General features: G+C 42.9%; 1 protein-coding gene across 2 annotated transcripts in view; it reads left to right on the top strand.

Annotated features, from left to right (window-relative positions):
• Positions 1–359: 359 nt before the first annotated feature.
• The window catches only part of Prkg2 (protein kinase cGMP-dependent 2), a 103,103-nt gene continuing 84,402 nt past the window's right edge, over positions 360–19,060 (top strand). The window contains exons 1-2 of one of the 2 annotated variants that reach the window (XM_052735438.1): positions 360–1,242; positions 13,461–13,934. In XM_052735438.1, coding sequence (XP_052591398.1) covers positions 13,474–13,934 — 461 coding nt within the window. In that variant the 5' untranslated portion in view covers positions 360–1,242; positions 13,461–13,473. The remainder of the gene's footprint in view (positions 1,243–13,460; positions 13,935–19,060) is intronic. The other variant, XM_052735437.1, reaches the window with a different exon arrangement.

Below are 19,060 nucleotides of genomic sequence, written 5' to 3'. Positions count from 1 at the left end.
TGGAGTTACAGGAGACCCACAGCCTCCTTCTTGGTGGTTGACATCCCCAGGGAGTCGGGTTCTAACATTATATGGATACAAATCGAAGAATAGACCCTCACTGTACTGTCCACTCTGCAGAGAAACTGCCCTTGTCCTTGTGAATGTGCCAGGACGTTCCTCTGGGAGAAGGAAGAAAGGGGGACTCGCTGCAGCGGACTCTCAGAACATCAGAGCACAGCGTACTGCGGTGGGTGAGTATATCTATTTATATTTAGAAAACTATAATGCACGCCTCGGGAGACTGTGCCTAAAAGGCCACAGGAGAGTATTAAATTACCTGCTTGAATAACCAAGAAAGCTCCGTGCTAATAAAGCCTTACAGATTTTAGGAAGTATACTCTCTGTCCCTTGAAACTCGGTTCAGCCACTGTCCCCAGCATGCATCACGTACAACGGGCAGACTAGAAGCGAGGTCAGGCTCCAGAGTGCTGGAAGAGTGTGCAGCTAAGCAACCCCTGGGTCACGTGTCTTCTAGAAGGGCACCACTGTGACACCAGAGAGCATGTCCAGGATGCGTGAGTGCAGATTTGCGCTCTGGAAAGGAAGGTAGAATAGAGAGAGCCAGACAGTGAGCGAGAGAGCAAGAGCCTGCAGTAGAGCAGGCTGGAGGCACAGGGGTGGAGAGGGAAGGCGATGATGAATACCCCCCTCAACTTTCCTCTCCCTCGGCCCACACACTTGAAATAGAAATAATAACACAACCAAACCACCCGCTTGCATCCACGATGTTATCGCCCTACTTAAGTTGCCTCACTCCGGAGGTTCGAGGTATAAAGTGCAGACTGCTGCAGGCTGACTCCGGAGGACAGGTTCGCGCCGGCGCCGGTGACCCCACCTTCAAGGAAGCGGGCTCCGGGCTCTCCCACGCCACGCCAGGCTGACCCCCGCCCTCCTCCGTCCCTCCCCTCCGCCTAGCTCCCTCCTCCCTCCCGGGCGTCTCCTTCTCGCCGCGGCCCCCGCAGACCAGCGAGGCGGCGGCAGCACCCACGTCGCCGCAGCTCCTGCCCGCAGCGCGCTCGCCGCGTCCCCGGCTCCCACGCAGCGCGAGCGGCGGCGCCAGCAGCCCGGACCCCGCACGGTGCGCACGGTGCAGCGGGGCAGAGCTGAGCTGAGCCGGGCTGGGGCCGCAGGAGGGCGGCGTGGTGGAGGACGCTGAGACGCTGGACGAGCTGCGCACCTGGAAAGTTACGCGGCGGCCTGGTGAGGCTGGGGGGCTCGGGCACCCGGGAGGCGCGCGGAGAGGGACGGCATGGGGACAAGAGGGTACTACTGGCCGTGCATTGCGCGGTGTGCGCTTCTCCCACACCCAGCCGGTCTCTCATGCTGTTTGCATGTGGACATGTGGACGCGCAGTGTTCTCTCCGTGTGGCGCCGGTGGCTCTGTACAGCGGTTGGGTTTAGAGCACAGTGTGGCTGCACCATCCTTGAGTTCTGCTGGGGCTGGGGTCTCAGGGCTGCTGTCGCGGTGTGCCATCCAGGCTTTGTTCTCCAAGGTCTGGATAGCTGACTGGGGATACAGGACTCCTGCATGGGGATGCATGGACTTTTACAAGTGCTTTTAAACTTATTTGGGTGTCCTGTCACTCAGCACCCTGAGGCGCTTTCACGTCTTTGCATATTCTGGTGAAGAAGGAAAGAGAGCAAACAAACGCCAAGAAACCAACCACCTTGGAGAGGAGAGAAAAATAAATGGGTTCCAGCTGAAGGATGAGAACTGAGCGCATAGGCAGAACAGGGGAAGCCAGGGCTGAGAACAGAACCAGCTCAGGGGACCCTTAGAAAGGATGACTCCTTGCCTTCTGCGCTTTCTTCTTATTTCCAAAGTTCTGTAGGAAAGGGGCAATTTTTCTTAAACAGAGTGCAGCATCCACCTGCTCCCTGCCACACCCCCATACACACAAAAGCCTTAGAAACCGTTTCTCGTCATTGCAAGTTTCTATTTAGCTCAAGGAGAAGGCGATCATCCCACAGAATATACAACAGCTGTTGCTCATGTTCCTGTTGTGTTTCGCACGCTAGGGTAATGAGGTGATGGGGTGAAGAATCTCTCTGGAGAATTAGACTGTTCTTGGCATCGCAACGTGGCATAGCTAAGAATAAACGACTTGCAAGGATGATGCCTGTGAACCCACTTTTAACAGTCGTTGACTCCAGGCCTCTGAATTCACAGGAGAGAGATGAGAACTCACTTCACAGGGAAAGAAGACATGTGCTGCCCGATTGATGCCCAAGCCACGGAGACTCCTATGGTCTGATTCCTCCGTGTTACTTTCCAGTTCTCTCCTCTTCTCCTATGTTTTCATTTTCTCTAGCTTCCTTGGCTCACTATCCTGGGCTTATCAGTACTCTTATTTCTACTATTGTAAACATTCTTTGCATGCTCCATTGATACCATCCTGAAGTCCCAACTTTTGGCATCAGCTCTTTCCGTGGTACCTTTTAAACGAGGTTCCAGCTTCACCCTTCTGAAATGGCTAACCTCTGTGTTTTCCTCTCTGATCTCATTTCTTTTGATGCATCTGGGATTTGAGCTACAGCCTGCTGGCCACTTGAAATCTTTATCTCCATGGTGTCTATCAGACTTCTCTTATTCCTACAATTTTTTCCTTATCCTTATTCAACCCAAAATGTGTTGCTTCCCCTTCTCTTCTCCCACAAATTATATTTTCGCAGGTATGACGTATGTCCACACTTGACAATTACAATGTAGGTAATTCCTTCTTATCTCCCTTAGTGGTTTCATCTAGTCATGTGAATTCAAGTCTTACCTCTGTAGAACTGACCTGAGGTTTTCCTTCTTTGCATCCGATGTAGGCATCTCCATCTTGTTGGCCCACGGGCATCCCAAACTCAGTACATCTCCTGTTTCCATAAGGCTCCTTCTGCATGCCTCCTCTCTCCTGTCTGTGTCACGGAGGGCCACTGTAGATGGTGCTCCATGGAACATGTTTCACCGGGTGAATAGTGACACAGAACGGAAGCAACACCTTCCTCCAACCTGTCCACGATCAAAACGCTGGAATTGACATACCCCATTGCCTCCTGTGCAATTAGAGGCTCCACCCCAAATGTGACTCTTAATCGCCTCTGTTTTTTTCGAGATTATAATGTAGTCATAACATTTCTTCCTTCCCTCTCCTCCCTCAAAAATCTGCCATATATCACTCTTGCTCTCCTTCAAATTCATGGCCTCATTTTTCATTGTTATTGTATGATATACATATCTAGACAGATACAGATGTAGATAGATACATCTCCTGTTTGGTCCATATAATGTTGCTTGTATGTGTGTTTACTTGTGTGTGTATTTTCAGGGCTGGCCGCTTGGCACCGGGCGACCGATTGGTGTGCTCTTCCCTGGGGAGGACCCCCTCTCCTGCTCCCAGCTCTCCTCAGTTGCCTGCAGTTCTCTTTAACACGTAGCTTCTTACCACAGCTCTACTCTGCTTTCCAATCCAGTTCTTAGATTTCAGTGCTACTGTTTCTTTTGTGATCACGAACCCCTGGGACCTTCTTCCGTTTCCACTTATTTGTCAACTACTGCTACAAGTCTTTGTTTCTTCCTGCCATTTGTTTTTCCAGTCCCTTATTTATTCCTGCTTACTGCACTCCTGGGCTTGAAATCTACACAAGCCTCTCCTTTTGAGCATGTCCAAAATTAAACTGGTACTCCGCCTCCCAGTTCTGCTCCTCATTTTGGCTAATGGCATTGGCTCTCATCCAGTTGCCACAGGTGACCATGCATGCAGTCTTGATTCTCTTTCTTCCTGCCATCGCTCAAATTCCATTGGCTAGAACGTCCTGGCTTGTGCATACCAGCTCACATTTCTGTGATTATTGTCTGTATGCTTGTGTAGCATGGCCGCCCCACCAAAAGAGCTGAATGGAATGCCACTAAACCTTTTAGTATCTAGGATAGTTAGTATTCAAAAAGTTCATGATGCGAATGCTGCTGGGGGTGGGTTCGTCCACAGGTTGCTGGTAGTGGCTGATAGTTTGGTATGACAAGCTCATATGGATGTGAGTGGAGAGGAAAACAGTCTCAACATCCAGATGCTGTGGATAGATAAAACTGAGCCTATTGGCCACTGTCACAGGGCAGGTGGAAATGGGCCCTGTGGAAATTGTGGCCCTGTTAGGGGAGTCAGCTGTTTGTCATGAGGTCACTGCTCTTTGGGTTGCTGCAGGGAGAAAAAGCAGGGATTTCTGTATCTAGTGATGGTTAATTATTTTCTAAAAGAGCTCTGGAGAGACCAGTAAATGGTAGCCATACAGATACATATCAGTTTCATATAATCTTAGAATTTTATCTAAGGGAGCCAGTACAATCCCCTCCTCCAATTTCAAGCTAAACTGCCAATTTGATAATAATAATAATAATAATAATAATAATCTACTCTGCTTTTCATGATTTATTGAAGGAAAGGAAATTGCAGTTACCTGTAACCATCCCTTCTGTAAAATCCTCTATAGGAATGTTTTCCTCCTCCTAGTTGCTATGGAGATAGTCTGCATTTTTTCTAGTTCAAGAAGTTTGAGTCATTAGAATAGGTTTGAGACTCTGGGCCGACTTTAATCTCATAAGCACATCTCACTTGGACTGGTGCAGCTGCCTTTGTCTCCCTCTCCCGAGTTTCCTTCTCTTGGTTCCACAGTTATTCCAGGAGCATTGTCTTCTAAAGGACAGCTATGACTATACAGCTTGAAAAAGAACTTGGCTTGCATTAAAACCCAGATACCATAATAAGGCTTGTGCATTTTTGGGTTCTTACTCCAGTATATTACTTTTTTTAAGCCTTATTACTCATTACTTTCCTTCCACCCATCATGCATTCTGCCCATTCCTTCAGTGAGTTTTGGGTTTTCTTGCATTTAGTTCATAGTAAGTGTTCTGTTTTCTAATGAAGAAACTCTCTACTTCCCGGCAGTTTTAGGGCTGTAGAAAAGTACAGTAACTCCATCTCACCCCCATCAGTTTCCTTTGTTCTTAGCAATTTCGAAAATAGGTTTCCTTTTATTTCTAACATTTATTTTCATTTATGTGCATATGTATCTGCGTGCATATGTGCCATATGTGTGTGGTGCCCACACAGGCCAGAAGAGGGCGTCAGAGCCTCTGGAGCTGGAGTTACAGTCGGTTTTGAGTTGCTCTGTGTGGGTGCTGGGTACTGAAGTCTGGGCTTTGGGACGTGCAGCAAGGTCTGTTAGCCTCTGGGTCATCTCTCTAGTTGCTGTTCTTCATGTCTTGCAGCAGTGTGATATGTTAGTTGCAATTGATGAGCTGACATGGACGTATTACTAGCTAAAGCCCATCAGTTATAATTGGGTTTATCCTTTGTATTGTATATCCCATGGCTTGGGACAAGTTTGCAATAACATGTATTTTTCATTGCAGTATCGTACAGAATGATCTCAATGTCACAAACACTACCTGTGTTTTGCTTGTTTATTCCTTTCTCCCCTGCTCTCCAGAACTCTTGGCGGATACTCATCTTTTCACTGTCTGTACTCCTTTTATTTCCCATAATGCTGTACAGTTGAACTCATAGAGGACGTAGGTTCTTCCAGTTGACTGCTTCACTTAGTAATATTCTTTTAAAGTTCCCCTATGTCTTCTCATGGGTTGCTACTACTTCTTATTCTTGAATAATATTCTGTTAAATAGATGGACTGCAGTTTCTTTGTTAACCAACAGAAGGACATGGTTGCTTCCAAGTTGCAGCCTTTATGAATAAAGCTAAAGGTGTTGAGGAAGCCACGTGACTCATATTGAATAAACACGGAAGCATGATTAACTTAGTGACAGATGACCACTCTGTCTTCCAAGGTGCCGTATCACCTCACATGCCCTCTGGTGACCCCAACCTTCCTGCTGGTCCATATCCTGTCACCTCTGTGCTGTGAACGGTCATCACTGTGTCTTGGTATCTCACTGTTGGGTTAGTTTCAAGTTATCTACCCACAGATGACTGTGTCTTCTCCTGTTCTTCTTTGCTGTCTACAAATCTTGGGTGAGGTGTCTTTTCAGGTCTTTTGCCATTTTCAGGTTTGTTTAAAATGTTGTGTGTGGAGAACACCCCCTTCATGTGCTTTCTCCCAGACTATTTCACTCTCTTCTTTTGCAGAGTTTTAGCAACAGATAAACTTAACAATTTCTCCTTTTATAAGTTACTTGTGGCCTTTTATTTTAAAAGTTACCACTGAATCCAAGATCACCTCGACTTTCTTCTGTGATATCTTCTAGGTTTTATAATTTTGTGTCTTATGTTTAGGCCTGTGATCTACCCTGGAGTTAAATTTTGTAAAAGCTGTAAAGTCTGTGCTTATGTGATTTCATTCTTTCCCTGCATGTAGGTGTTGGGTGCCCGTTCTCCATGGGCTTCACTTTGCTTTCTTCAAGGGTCAGTTGATTGCACAATTCTGGTTTGCTGTGTTCCAGTGATCTACTTGGCGATGATTTCACTAGGGCCCTCACAGCTGATTTCCTCCTCATACCCTCACAACGTTTGCAGCTTTGTAGTGAGCACAATGTGGGGTAGAGTCAGGTCTCTGTTCTCCTTTGATTGTTTGCCTAATTTGGTATCATTTTTAATCAATACATTTTGATTGAGATAAGTCATTTCCTATTGGTGAAATTATTAAGGCCACTCCACGTAGTTAAAAGGGAGGTTTATTAGTGGCATAACTTACAAATGAAGGGATAGATAGGTTGCAGGGTCTGGGGAAGACGCAGTGCAGTCTAGCGGTGTTCTCTGGAGAACTCTGCTTGGTCTACCTCCAGTGTCCAGGGTCCAGGAACCAAGAGAGAGCAGCGCCTCCGGATCTCAGGTCTTCAGGGTCCTCTCTTGGCCCCGCCTTGTAGGCCTGACAGTTACCGAAGCCTCAATGGGGGTTGGAATTTCCAGATCAAGGTTGGAATGGCTACCCACTACATCTCCCCCTTCTGTCTAAATAAGAAGGTTCTAACCTAATACAAAACTATATACAAGGAAAGGTTATCAAATATTGTCCAGGGGTAAAGAGGGTTAATGACTTAGATAAGATGGAACTACAACCGATGCGAACAATATTAAGCAAGAAACACACACTAAAATCTAGAGAAGTCTAGAGTGTAGGTAAATGGCATGTTACAAAGATCATTCCAAAAGGTGTCCTATCCTAAAGAACCTGAATCTAATACTTAATATGTTCTACCTAAGATTATATATATATAAAGTTGTAACTGTAACTGCTAGTCTTCAATCCCATCAAAGACCTGAGAAGGAATATAATGGTACCTGAGAAATGGTAGATGGATGCAAGCAACTTTCGGGAATCTTGCAAGAGTAGACGGAGACAGCTGGCAGCCTGGACAGTCACCTAATGTTTCCCAGCATTGTTGGTGCATTCAAATTGGCTACAGGCCTAGGGAATCTGACAGACCATTTTCAGAAGCAGGAATTCTGAAAGACCATCTTATCCTGTCTTGGCAGAGTTCAGAAGTCACTTTTCCTTGTGTCCTGCTTGTCCAGAAGGACAGCACTCGTATTGTCAGCACTTGAGGCAAGGGCAGTTCTTTGCCCAATAGGCCATTTTGTGCCAAGAAGACAAACTTCCAACTGGAAATGTCTTAGAAGCCCAACATTCTCTCAGGATCAAATTGGTGCTGCCAGGAGCAATTGTGTCTCATGTCAACAGAATTCTAAGTTATTTAAATGCCATATTCTCTAGGTCTATGAAGTGTTTGAAGATTACCTGTCCATCCAACCTATGTATCTGTAAATCTGGATAACCTAACTAATGTAACTATAGAGATGACAAGCATAGGTGACTATAAATCTATAGGTCATATCTACTGAAATAACCTAAGGACTAAGGCTTCATGTAAACAAGGTAAACAGTCTATAAGCAAATGTATGGTAAAGGACAATGACTTCAAAATTGTGACAATGCACAAGATATTTATAACAGAGGTAGGGATGTATAGTGTAATACGCAATATGACAATAGTCTTAAATATATATCAATATACAGAATATCCTAAACAGAAGTAGAACATACATACAGTATGACAGATATAAATTTATATTTGTATCAATATACAAATATTTCAGATAAGAGTAGAAATATATGTACATTATAACAAATATAGTTCTGTATTTGTATCAATATACAAATTATCTTAAACAGGGATATAAAAATAGTTTACATTTGTATCAACATATAAGAATCCATAACAGTGCAAATTACAGTGCAAATTATCTAAGGCTGCTATTTTACTAAATTTGTTTACTAGTATATACAACAATCTACCACAATATCTTATACCTACCCATTCCATTTCTTCTTTTCCCTTTTTTTAAAGGAGAATACTGAGTTTAATATTTTCTTCCACCCCCAACCCTATAACCATCATCCATAACCCTGAGAAATATGAAACCTTAGGGAGGAGGGGCGTCGTTTTCTTAGAATTGCTTCCTGCTGTTTTTGGGGGTGATGGTATCTCTGTTGGGTACTGTGAGAAAGCTCAGATAGTTGAATCTCAGTTAGACTAACTGTAGATTCCGCAGCAAATCTCAGAGTAATGCATAAGGTTGTCTGAAATTCTAGCAAGAAGTGTAGTATGATGATGATTACCATGACATCATTCTGGATTGGGTAGAGTTGTTGTTGGGGCCCCATCTTCCTTCTGGAGACTTCAGAGATTGCTATTGTAAAAACTTATTTTTTATCAAAATGGAAAGTTTGGATTTAAAGAGGACATAACATGTAAGAAAGGATTCCGAGAAATCAAGAGTAAGCATGGAGAGAATTAGAATCTTGAAGACAATGGTTCCTTTTTATTGGTTTCCTTCTGTTCCACACCAGAGGGCTCTTCTGATATGGGACTGAAGAATCTCTCAACCTTTTCTTTTAGCAATATGCTTGGGTTGGTTCAGTAACTATTTAGTATTTATTCAGTCATAATGCCATACACCAGGAGCAGTGCTAAATTCTCTGTCTAAGTCATATGACCCTCTAAGAATTCTAAATGATATGCAAATTGTTTTATCTATTTGTCTGTCTATCTGTCTGAGTCAATCTGTCTTTTCTGTTCTTATCACTGAAGCCTAGTAGCTGTTCTGGGGACACAGGAAAACTGATCAAAAGTACTGAGACAGGAACTCTGGCTCTGTAGCCTTAGCCAGCACTATACCACCATCTCCCATATTTATAGATATGCTTACAACCACCCTTCCCTCCTCCTCCCTTCCTCCCTCTGTATTTCCTGTCCCTGTGTGTGTGTGTGTGTGTGTGTGTGTGTGTGTGTGTGTGTGTGTGTGTCTGTGTTCAGTATCTATTCATGTGGATGAATTTCTATCAGACTCTAGGTGGGTAAAGAGTACATCACATATTATCTAGATCAGAGCCAAGATTTTGTTTTTAAACTCCTCTAGAACTGAAGGAAAAAACAAATTTTGGCTGTACTGAGTGCAAGGTGTGAACCAGCCTGAAAGTCCTTCCCAGTCCCTTTGCCCTTCTGTGAGTAGCTTCTTCTGCACAAAGAGAATTAAGATAATGAAGGAAACTATGGTATTCTCCTCTCCTCTTGCTAAGTGCCAAGACTTAATCTCCTCTCTCTCCTACCTGACTCCGAAGTGTATTCCCTCTCTAGTGACTAATGCTATGCCTTCAAAGATAACTCAGTGAATCTTTTTGATTTAAGAATTTCACTTCAGCCGGGCGGTGGTGGCGCACGCCTTTAATCCCAGCACTCGGGAGGCAGAGGCAGGCGGATCTCTGTGAGTTCGAGGCCAGCCTGGACTACCAAGTGAGTTCCAGGAAAGGCGCAAAGCTACACAGCGAAACCCTGCCTCGAAAAAAAAAAAAAAAAACCAAAAAAAAGAAAAAAAAAAAAAAGAAAAAAAAGAATTTCACTTCAGCATGTAAGAATAAATAAAACTATACTAAGGAGTTGCCAAGTTTAAGGATATCTGGACATTCTGGATATGATTTTGTGGTTTTCTCATCTCCAATTCTTTGGCGGGGCATGTTTAGTTTATTTATTTGTTTGTTTGTTCCACAATGGTTTCTTTTCTCAATAGAACTTAAGGCTCAGAAAGAGTAAGGTCTTCTTCCCACAAGGAAATATTTGCATCTTTAAAGACCTTTTGTTTTCAAGGCATCTGGTTCCTTAGACTTCTGCCTCATGTAGAAATGAAACTGTGTTTTCCTCCTATAGAGATGTATGATCCCATCTCTAGTCCCATCTTGCTAAAAGAGACCCCTATGTACCTGATGGCTCCTATATGTTTTGCACTGAACAAGGTGCTTTACAATCTTCATCATAACCTCATGATATGGAGATAAATATACCATTTTATAGATACGAACCTAAAATCAGGGCTGTCATGGAACTTACAGGAGGGTGAGAGAGGGCAGGTTGCTTCCTCTTCTTGAGTAGCCTGAGTCCGTTGCTCCTGTTAAATTGGGCTTTTATCACTAAAGTCATTTCTTATTACATCATGCACTGTCCTTTAATGTAAAAATGGTTTTAATAACCTGTAGCTGCTAGATTATTGAAGCGACATCCAGCAGCCCAGTTCTCCTTGTGGCTAGCAATCCATACTTGAGAAATCACTTGCCTTAGTGACGGGTAGGAAGCATGCACCATGAATCTAATCAGGTTTTATGCGGCCAGAGGCTTGAAACCTTGCTGAGGGGCAGCAGAACTTAAACAGGTGTAAAAAGAACTCACACTAGTTTTGAACAATTTAGTAACTTGTGCAATTCAGTGACCTGAAAGAGAAGTTAGTTGCTCTCATTTCTCCCCATTCTAGGAATTCTAAATACCTCACAGGATTAATACAGCTTCTAAAGTGACTTCAGTAAAACAGAGGGTGGGGTTTGGGGCGATTTAACACTCTCTACTTAATTGTGCTTCAGGTTCTACGACCATTGGATCGGTACAGATTTTGCCCTATCCACAGAACAGAAATGATTCTAGATCTTTTCATACTTAGGGTGTTAGAACTTTGTTCACTGTCAAGTCCAAGTTCTAATCCATGAGACGATATGCCTTGATAGAGTACATGACACTTGGAGCTTAGTAAGCAATTGTTTTGTGAATACAGAGTGAGTCATTAGTTTAATATTACATTTAAATCTGCTTATGCTTGCTGAGTTCTCTATAAAACAATCCCTTTTCCTCCTTGCCTCTCCTTGTTCACAAAGTCTGCCTAGAAGATGGCTTAGGGCTGCATGATAGAAACCTTTGGGAATGCCTTTCAGAATAGCATTCAAGTGAATTCTCAAGTCTCTATCAACATCTTCTGAATGGATAATTCTGGATACAAGTCTGTCTAGGCTCACTTCTTTGAATTCTCCGCTTCTCCATCTTTCTGTGTGAAGTTAATGGGTGCGAATAATAAACGGTGCTGGCTGAACAGAGGCTTGAGGGCTGTGCCTGCTCCGTGTCTGCAGCCTGTGAAGGCAACTCCTCACAGGCTTGTGTTTATTAACGGTGGCTCCCGGCGAGAATCCTGTGAGGAGTGGCCCAGTGTTAAAAGATATTTTCCTTCTTATTTCTGTCTCGGTCTTGGGCAGCCTCCATTGGCTGGCAGCGTCTGTTTAAAATTTGGAGACTGTGTTACATTTTTGCACCTACCTAGCCTCTGTGGAGGCCACAATTAATCTGGTAGAAGTAATGAAATCAAGTCAAGATCTTTGTTTCTCTCTGAGCTTGAAATCTGGAGGGGGAGTGGGGAAATATGTGTTTGTAAACTTCATTTTTGATCCTCTGTTCTGATTTTATAAAATCAGAAGTATTTCAGATGATTTTCACAGCTGATGTCCAGTTACCCAGACTATCCCATCCAAAACTGCAATGCCAAGAGTTAGGGCAGCATCTGCTGTATTCTAGCTGTGCAAATTTACTCAATAAGCTTATGACCTGCAGGTGATTTCCTTTTTTAAAAAAGATTTTATTTTTTTAAGTTTTAATTATGTGTAGGTGTCTGTGAGTGTGATGCTCATGGTGACCAGAAGGGGGAATTGGATCTCTGAGAGCTGGAGTTACAGGTGGTTGTGGGCAGTTGGCACTCTTAACTGCTAAACCATCTCTCCAGCCCTGACTTACTTTTTTCAAAATCTACTATTATTTACGTGGAACTGTCTCAGTAAACCTAAACATGCCACTTACTTTCCATTGAAGTAATAATATCAATGAAACAAAGTATTTTGTTGCCAGCTCTTTGAATTTATAGTAAATGTTTAAATAAATACATAGCTAAAAAAATTACCCCTTATAATCTCTAATCTCCCTCTAGCAACCTGAGATTCATTGGATTAGTATATAACTTTGGGGTATCCACAAGGCTACAAGTATATATATATATATATATATATATATATATATATATATATATATATGTGTGTGTGTGTGTGTGTGTGTGTGTGTGTGTGTGTGTGTGTGTGTATGTGTGTGTGTGTTTATGCACAAGCATGCTCATGCTCGCACATACGTGTCCATGCCTATACAGGCCAGAAGTTGATGTTAAGGTGTCATTGTTAATTGATTTCTACCTTATATGGTCTACCTGAACCTAGAACTCACCAGTTTGGCTAGTCTAGCTACCCAACTTGCTCCAGGTTTCTCCTGTCTCTGTATCCTGGGCACTAGGAATCCAGGCAGGCTGAGGTCCCCACCCAACATTCATGTATTGTTCCTCACACTTGTGTGGCATGTGCTTGACCCACTGAACTGTCTTTTGAGCCCTGAAGATTTTCTTAATGAAGGAATAGAGCCTCACACCACGGGCCATTACTATTTACACCACTTGATTTGGGGACCTAAAGTGAAGGATGCACAAGAAGCTTCACAGGGATGTTTTCTTCTCAGGGATCACAGTTCAAAAGTTTATAACAACTAGCATTGACAGAGAGGCAACACTTAGGAGGGGGCCAGGCAAGAACGAACTGCTAGTAAAGTGATACGAAATCTGCCTCTGCTCTGTGAGGGGTGCAGGCTTGTTATTTCTAAACCAATGGGAGTGGTGGGAGTCGTGACATTTCCCAGCCTCTGTTGCAGTGGCTGCTCCTTTGCATCGAATCTACACCCTGCTGACATCCAAAGCGCAGTCTTGTTGGATGCTTTTGACAATTATCCAGAGAGAATGACCAAAGAGAACAGCAGGTGACAGAGGCCCATTGCAGAAAACGCTCAGGTGTGATGCTTGTACTGGTGAAAGAACAGGGAAGAAGGAACACAAATGCTAACTGCTCTCTATAGAGGGATAAAGGAACTCTGTCATTAGCTTCCTTTGTGCGACTGGAGGAGTTTATTGCTTATCAAAGGATGATGACTACTGTGTGTCTGTTTATGAAGCAGACTGGAAAGGGGAGGGCCGTTAGGAAGTGGAACTCCACTTGCTCACTCCCAATTCTGTGCCCTCCCTTAGGCTCCTGAGCAACATGGGAAATGGTTCAGTGAAACCCAAACATGCTAAGCATCCAGAGGGCCAGCCAGGGAACCACAGCATGGATGCCCTGCGGAGCAAAGTGGCCGAGCTGGAACGAGAGCTGAGGAGGAAGGATGCAGAGCTTCAGGAACGGGAGTACCACCTGAAGGAGCTGCGGGAGCAGCTGTCCAAGCAGACTGTGGCCATCGCGGAGCTCACAGAAGAGCTGCAGAGCAAGTGTATCCAGCTGAACAAGCTGCAGGATGTGATCCATGTGCAGGGAGGAAGCCCACTGCAGGCCTCTCCTGACAAAGTGCCTTTGGAGGTTCACCGCAAGACCTCAGGGCTGGTCTCTCTCCATAGCAGGAGGGGGGCAAAGGCTGGAGTGTCTGCAGAGCCGACAACCCGAACCTATGACCTCAACAAACCCCCTGAGTTTTCCTTTGAGAAAGCAAGAGTCAGGAAGGACTCCAGGTAAGAAGTTTCTGTGCTCTGGTCATTCAAGTGGCCTACACAGCAGGGAAGACCAGAGAGGTGGCCATGAAGCTTCCCAAACGACCGAGGGCATGGCAACCTCAGTTGTGGGTATGGAGAACTGTGTGGAGTGGGTTTGTCCAGGAAATGTATCTCTTATTATGCAACTTTTTCTTCAAATCTGGAATTGTACTTTACCTGGAGGTTGAGGGATATAGTTTCAGAGACAGGTACAACTGAGGGGCCAAATTTAGAAGATACCATCTTTGTTCTCTTGACACTCCCAGAAGAGTGAAGATCATTTAGGAAGGGTGTAGTTGTCTTCCTAAGGAAGCAGACTTAACAATGTACACAAAGCACAGTGGGGTTGAACAGGTACAGCAGAGCCAGCTTCCGAGGGACTGGTCTGTGAGAGTCCTGAGAAAGGGCCATGATGGAGACTCAAAGGAGGATGACTTCATCTCTTCATTGCACAGTCAGGCTGGGTGCTTAAAATAAACAGACACAGATCTCTCCTTGTTGTGTGGAGAGACAGCACATGCAGAGAGACAAATGATGAGTGTGAGATTATTAATTGGAGTAAATGGCACAGTGACTGGAAGCAATGTTGTGGGTGGTGTCCAGGGAGTGAGGGGAAAAGGTAAAAGAAGTGCCATTGTCATGAAGGCCTGGCTGATGGATGAGGTGACCTTTAGCTCAGACATGAAAGACAAACACTGAGCAGAAATTAGGTGAAAAGAGCATTTCGGGTAAAGGGAACAAATGAAGTTAGAATTAATTTATAGAATTTGATTGGTTTCCATTTAAATATTTCAGATCAGCATATAATAGCGGTGCATATTTATATGTGCAGTGTGATATTTCAACACATGCATACAATGTCCATTGGTCAAATTGGGAATTTAGGGTTTCTATGTTCTTAGCATGTATTATGTTGGGCACAAAATTTTGAATTTTTAAAAGAAAATGTAAGATTTCACCACTGCTTTCTTCTTAAGTGTATGTCAGTGTGTATATGTGGGTATGCTTCTGACTAAAGTTGGATTTCTTGATTAGGAGAAATTGATTAGAAAGATGAGTCATGGTCTCCTCTCTGAATTGTCTTTCAGTGAGTAAGTGCTTTTAATTGACATGAGGTTTTTGCCTTGGTAACGTCTCGGCTGAGCCTGTATCTCTGTGCAAGAGCTATGAAATTAAATCAAATTTTAATTTACTCACAGGCACCAGTAACATAAATCAAGACGAAACATCCAACTTAAACAAATAGCTGATTAATCTTGACAACAAAGTTATGAAGGGGGGTTTAATTCTTCAGTTTGTTGACAGCAATTGAAACAGTGAATGATCAATAAATATTCGAAAGGGAAAATAGTCATATTGGATTATTAATCATATGATTCTGTAGGTGAAATAAATCTGATTAATATTAGACATTAGTAGAGTTTTGTGAGGCCCAGCGTTTTATTATTAGTTGATTCAGAAAGGTCTTCTCTATTTATTTCTTTCAAAATAATAATTATTTTAGTGGTCTAGATTTATAGCTGTTATAAACATTCATATTTCTGAGAACTTGAATACTATTCACTATTTTTTGCTAGACAATGTATTTTGACATATGGATGTATAATTACATGTTATGCATCATGTCATTATGCACATACACACACACATGAACGTGGGCATGTGGGCATATGCAATAGATCATTTACTGTCATCCCCAAATCTTCTCAAATTGAATCTGGTTTTATATATGGGACAGTGCATGAGAAAACTTAGTACTAATCCATCTTTGACCTTCTATCCATGTAAGCTACTCCCTCTCATCTTTTTTTTTTTTGGTTTTTCGAGACAGGGTTTCTCTGTGTAGCTTTGCGCCTTTCCTGGAACTCGCTTTGGAGACCAGGCTGGCCTCGAACTCTACCTCTCATCTTTAAACCAAGGATTTGTTTAGTCGCTTTGTCCAAAGAGTTGCACTCATCTTGAATCAAAACACTATTCCCCTAGAGCTGAACAATATGAGACAAACATATCCCTTTGAATTGTTTGGTTAGCTTAGTTATTACATGGCAAAGGAAATTGTTATTTATGCACTTCGGCTTTCTAAGCTAAACCCCCATTATTTTTCTTCTGTGTATAGTGAAGAGATCACTGGAAAGGCAGTGTGCCACTGAGTAAGGATTAGCAGTGAGTCTTCTCACCCCCATGGCAAGCCAGACAGCCACATGTCTATGTGTAGGTCAGGAGGAAGAAAGGGACTAATTGATTTTTTTAAATAGTACTGGAGACCAAAAGACTAATTGATTTTCTTTAATGATTGGTCCTAAATAGAGCAACAAATCATTCATGCCCTAATAATCCTCATGTGCTTTCACAAAGCCTTGAGGTCATAGGTGAAATACTTAAGTAGGATATGGACCCATCGCCCTTTCATTGACTGACTTATGCTTCAACTTCCCTTGATAAAAGGACAAATACATTTCTCCTTCAGTCTGAAATAACTGGTTGAGCACGGCTAGCTCAATCCATTCAGAGATGTAAATTTTCAGTTTTAGAAGTAGTCACCACTAACAATTTTTCCACTTCTAAACACTTCTAGTTTTGAAGGAAAAGACCAAATAAATCTGGACTATTCCTTATGCAATTTGTGAAAAATTTTATAAGAAACAATGTTCTAGAAGTCAGAGCACTAGGAATATGGGTTGTTGGTCACTAACAAAGCCTGATACACACAGCCCATTGATTCGGCTGCTTTCCAAGCAGAGTCTGCTAGAGATGTGAGAATGCACTCAGTTAAAATGGCTGTCTGTTCATTCCTAGGCTCTCATAATTAATTCATGGAGCTTTGGTAATGTTTCCTGAATGAATTGAAATCTAAATTTATACCCAAGATATATGTATCACATACACTTTGGATAACTTTTGCTCTCCATGCTTGTTCAGAAAGCCATTGAATATCACTGTGATATATTCTTTTAAAAGAATATCTTTGCTAACAGAGGTTCACAGCTCTCTTAAAATCAAGTCTTAGGGAGCTAACAGAGGATAAAATTTGATGAGATAGCAAATTAAGAACTTCGAAATTCCATTTCAATAATCCATGAGGAACTGTCACTCACAGCATGCACACCTGGGACTTTTGAGACCTCCCCATAGATACACTGTGACTGCTGAGTGACCCTCACTGACCTCAAGGCAGCCTCAGCTCATGCCAGCTTTGTTGACCTGGACCCACCGAGTGTGCTTTTAGAGTTTGAAGAGGCAACCTGAATAACTGCATCTCTGTGTTTGAAGCAGGGGAACTTGTAATGGCATGGCAGGTGACTGTGGAGGTCTAGAAATTCTCTGCTACATTTCAAGGGTTTGTTCTTAAGCACTAGGCTCTGGAGTAGTTCAGCTGTCTAGTAGAACTTTGTACAATGATTGACAAGCTCTGTAATCCATGCTGTCCAGTGTGGTAGCCAGCAGTCAAATGTGGCCATTGAATGCTTGAAATGTGGTTAGTGCCTGTAAGGAAATGAATTTTCAACTTCAGCTAATTATGGTTATATATCTACAACTGTTGAAAGACTATTGGTTATTGCCATTCTAGGATATGTGTTTCTTGTAATGACCATTGCCAATGATAGGACTGTGATCAATATGTGCTTGCTGGGAACACTTTATAGACAAAGTAAGGCTAGCATAGGTAAAGCCACAGAAAATGTGAACTCTCCTAACAGACTAAGGTGGGCACAAAGCCGAATTGCTGTGAAGTGGCACTGGACTTACATGGCCCTTTGTAATCACTTGGCATTGAGCCTATGGACCAGTTTAGATCTTCAAAGGCAGACAGCTGAGTAGGCATGCAGTCTGCTTCTATCACAGGCACCAGGTTTATGGGAGTGTCTAACTTGCATGAGAGTTACTACATTCTATTAAGAGTTTTGGTCTCTGATTTAAATGTATTATAGGTGAATATTAGAAGACCTTAGAGCTAGATGAAGCTTAGGGATTATATCATGCTACTCTCTTCTGGGAAGAGTATGGAAAGGCACACATGGACATTACAATATATACCATGGAAGGTGGTGAACTCAGATTGGAATCTAAGATTTGACTTAGAGACCTCTGATATTTAGATCTACCCACAGACCTCAGTTCCACAGTTCAAGTACCAAGGTCCTTTATGATAGCATCCTTTGTTGGTTAGAAATGGTGGTGCTTCCTCCTCCTTCCGTGTGGAGCTGAGTAGGACCTATATGTTTCACTGATGGTTAGCATGAGCTGTGTCCTAAGCAAAGGCCTATGAGTAAAGAGTATGAAGAGTGGATTTGACCCAAGCTGTGTTGCGCATGGCAGATCACATGTGGTGATTTGAATGAATCCTGCGCTTCTCAAGGCTGAAACCAGGGAAGGGTTCAGTATTTCTGTTCATGTTAGACTTGCCATGAGTACCAAGTTAGCCAGGCATCCAAAGATCAGACCCGTTACTGAAAATAAGTTTTCTGTTTCAGTAGATATTGTTTAGCAAACTCCAGCATTGGCAGAGCAAAATTACAAGCTCATGCTGAATGTCTGGTGGAACACAGGCAGATTTATCAGAGACATCTGGTAAGTGGCTGGTAAGAGCTCCTTTTGTGGAGAACACTTAAACTATCATTTGGAACTATTGTTCTTCTGAGAAGAAGAAAGCTAAAACAAAGACTTGCCATGACTTCAGATGTTGACTCCAGTTTTAGGAGGGACAATTAGTTTTATTTTTCACTCCCACCCCAGGAGCTGAATAGGTAAAAGTGGAAAAATGTTGGTGAGTCACACATTGAAGTGAGATGTGGGAAAGGAGTGAGGAAGAGTATGGTGTTATTATTTGTGCTTCCTTTCTGAAGCAGTACTGAGCAGTGAGTGTGCACCAGAGAAATGTGTTTCCCTTACTCAACAGGAAAGTTCCTATGGAAAGAATAATATTGATATATTAGTAAATGTGTGCTAGTCACCAGTGTGATGCTTCATAAACATGGAGATATGTAGTCCAACAACTCTGTAGATCATCTCTCCCCCACTTTACATATTACAGACACACACACACACACACACACACACACACACACACACACACACACACACACCAGCAACTGTATGCTAGTCAC

This window comes from Peromyscus californicus, unplaced genomic scaffold (assembly GCF_007827085.1).
Source record: "Peromyscus californicus insignis strain IS unplaced genomic scaffold, ASM782708v3 Scaffold_13__1_contigs__length_99412109, whole genome shotgun sequence".
Classification (NCBI taxonomy): Eukaryota; Metazoa; Chordata; class Mammalia; order Rodentia; family Cricetidae; genus Peromyscus; species Peromyscus californicus.
The sequence above is the reverse complement of the archived record's forward strand: the minus strand, read 5'-3'. Positions and strand labels throughout refer to the sequence as shown.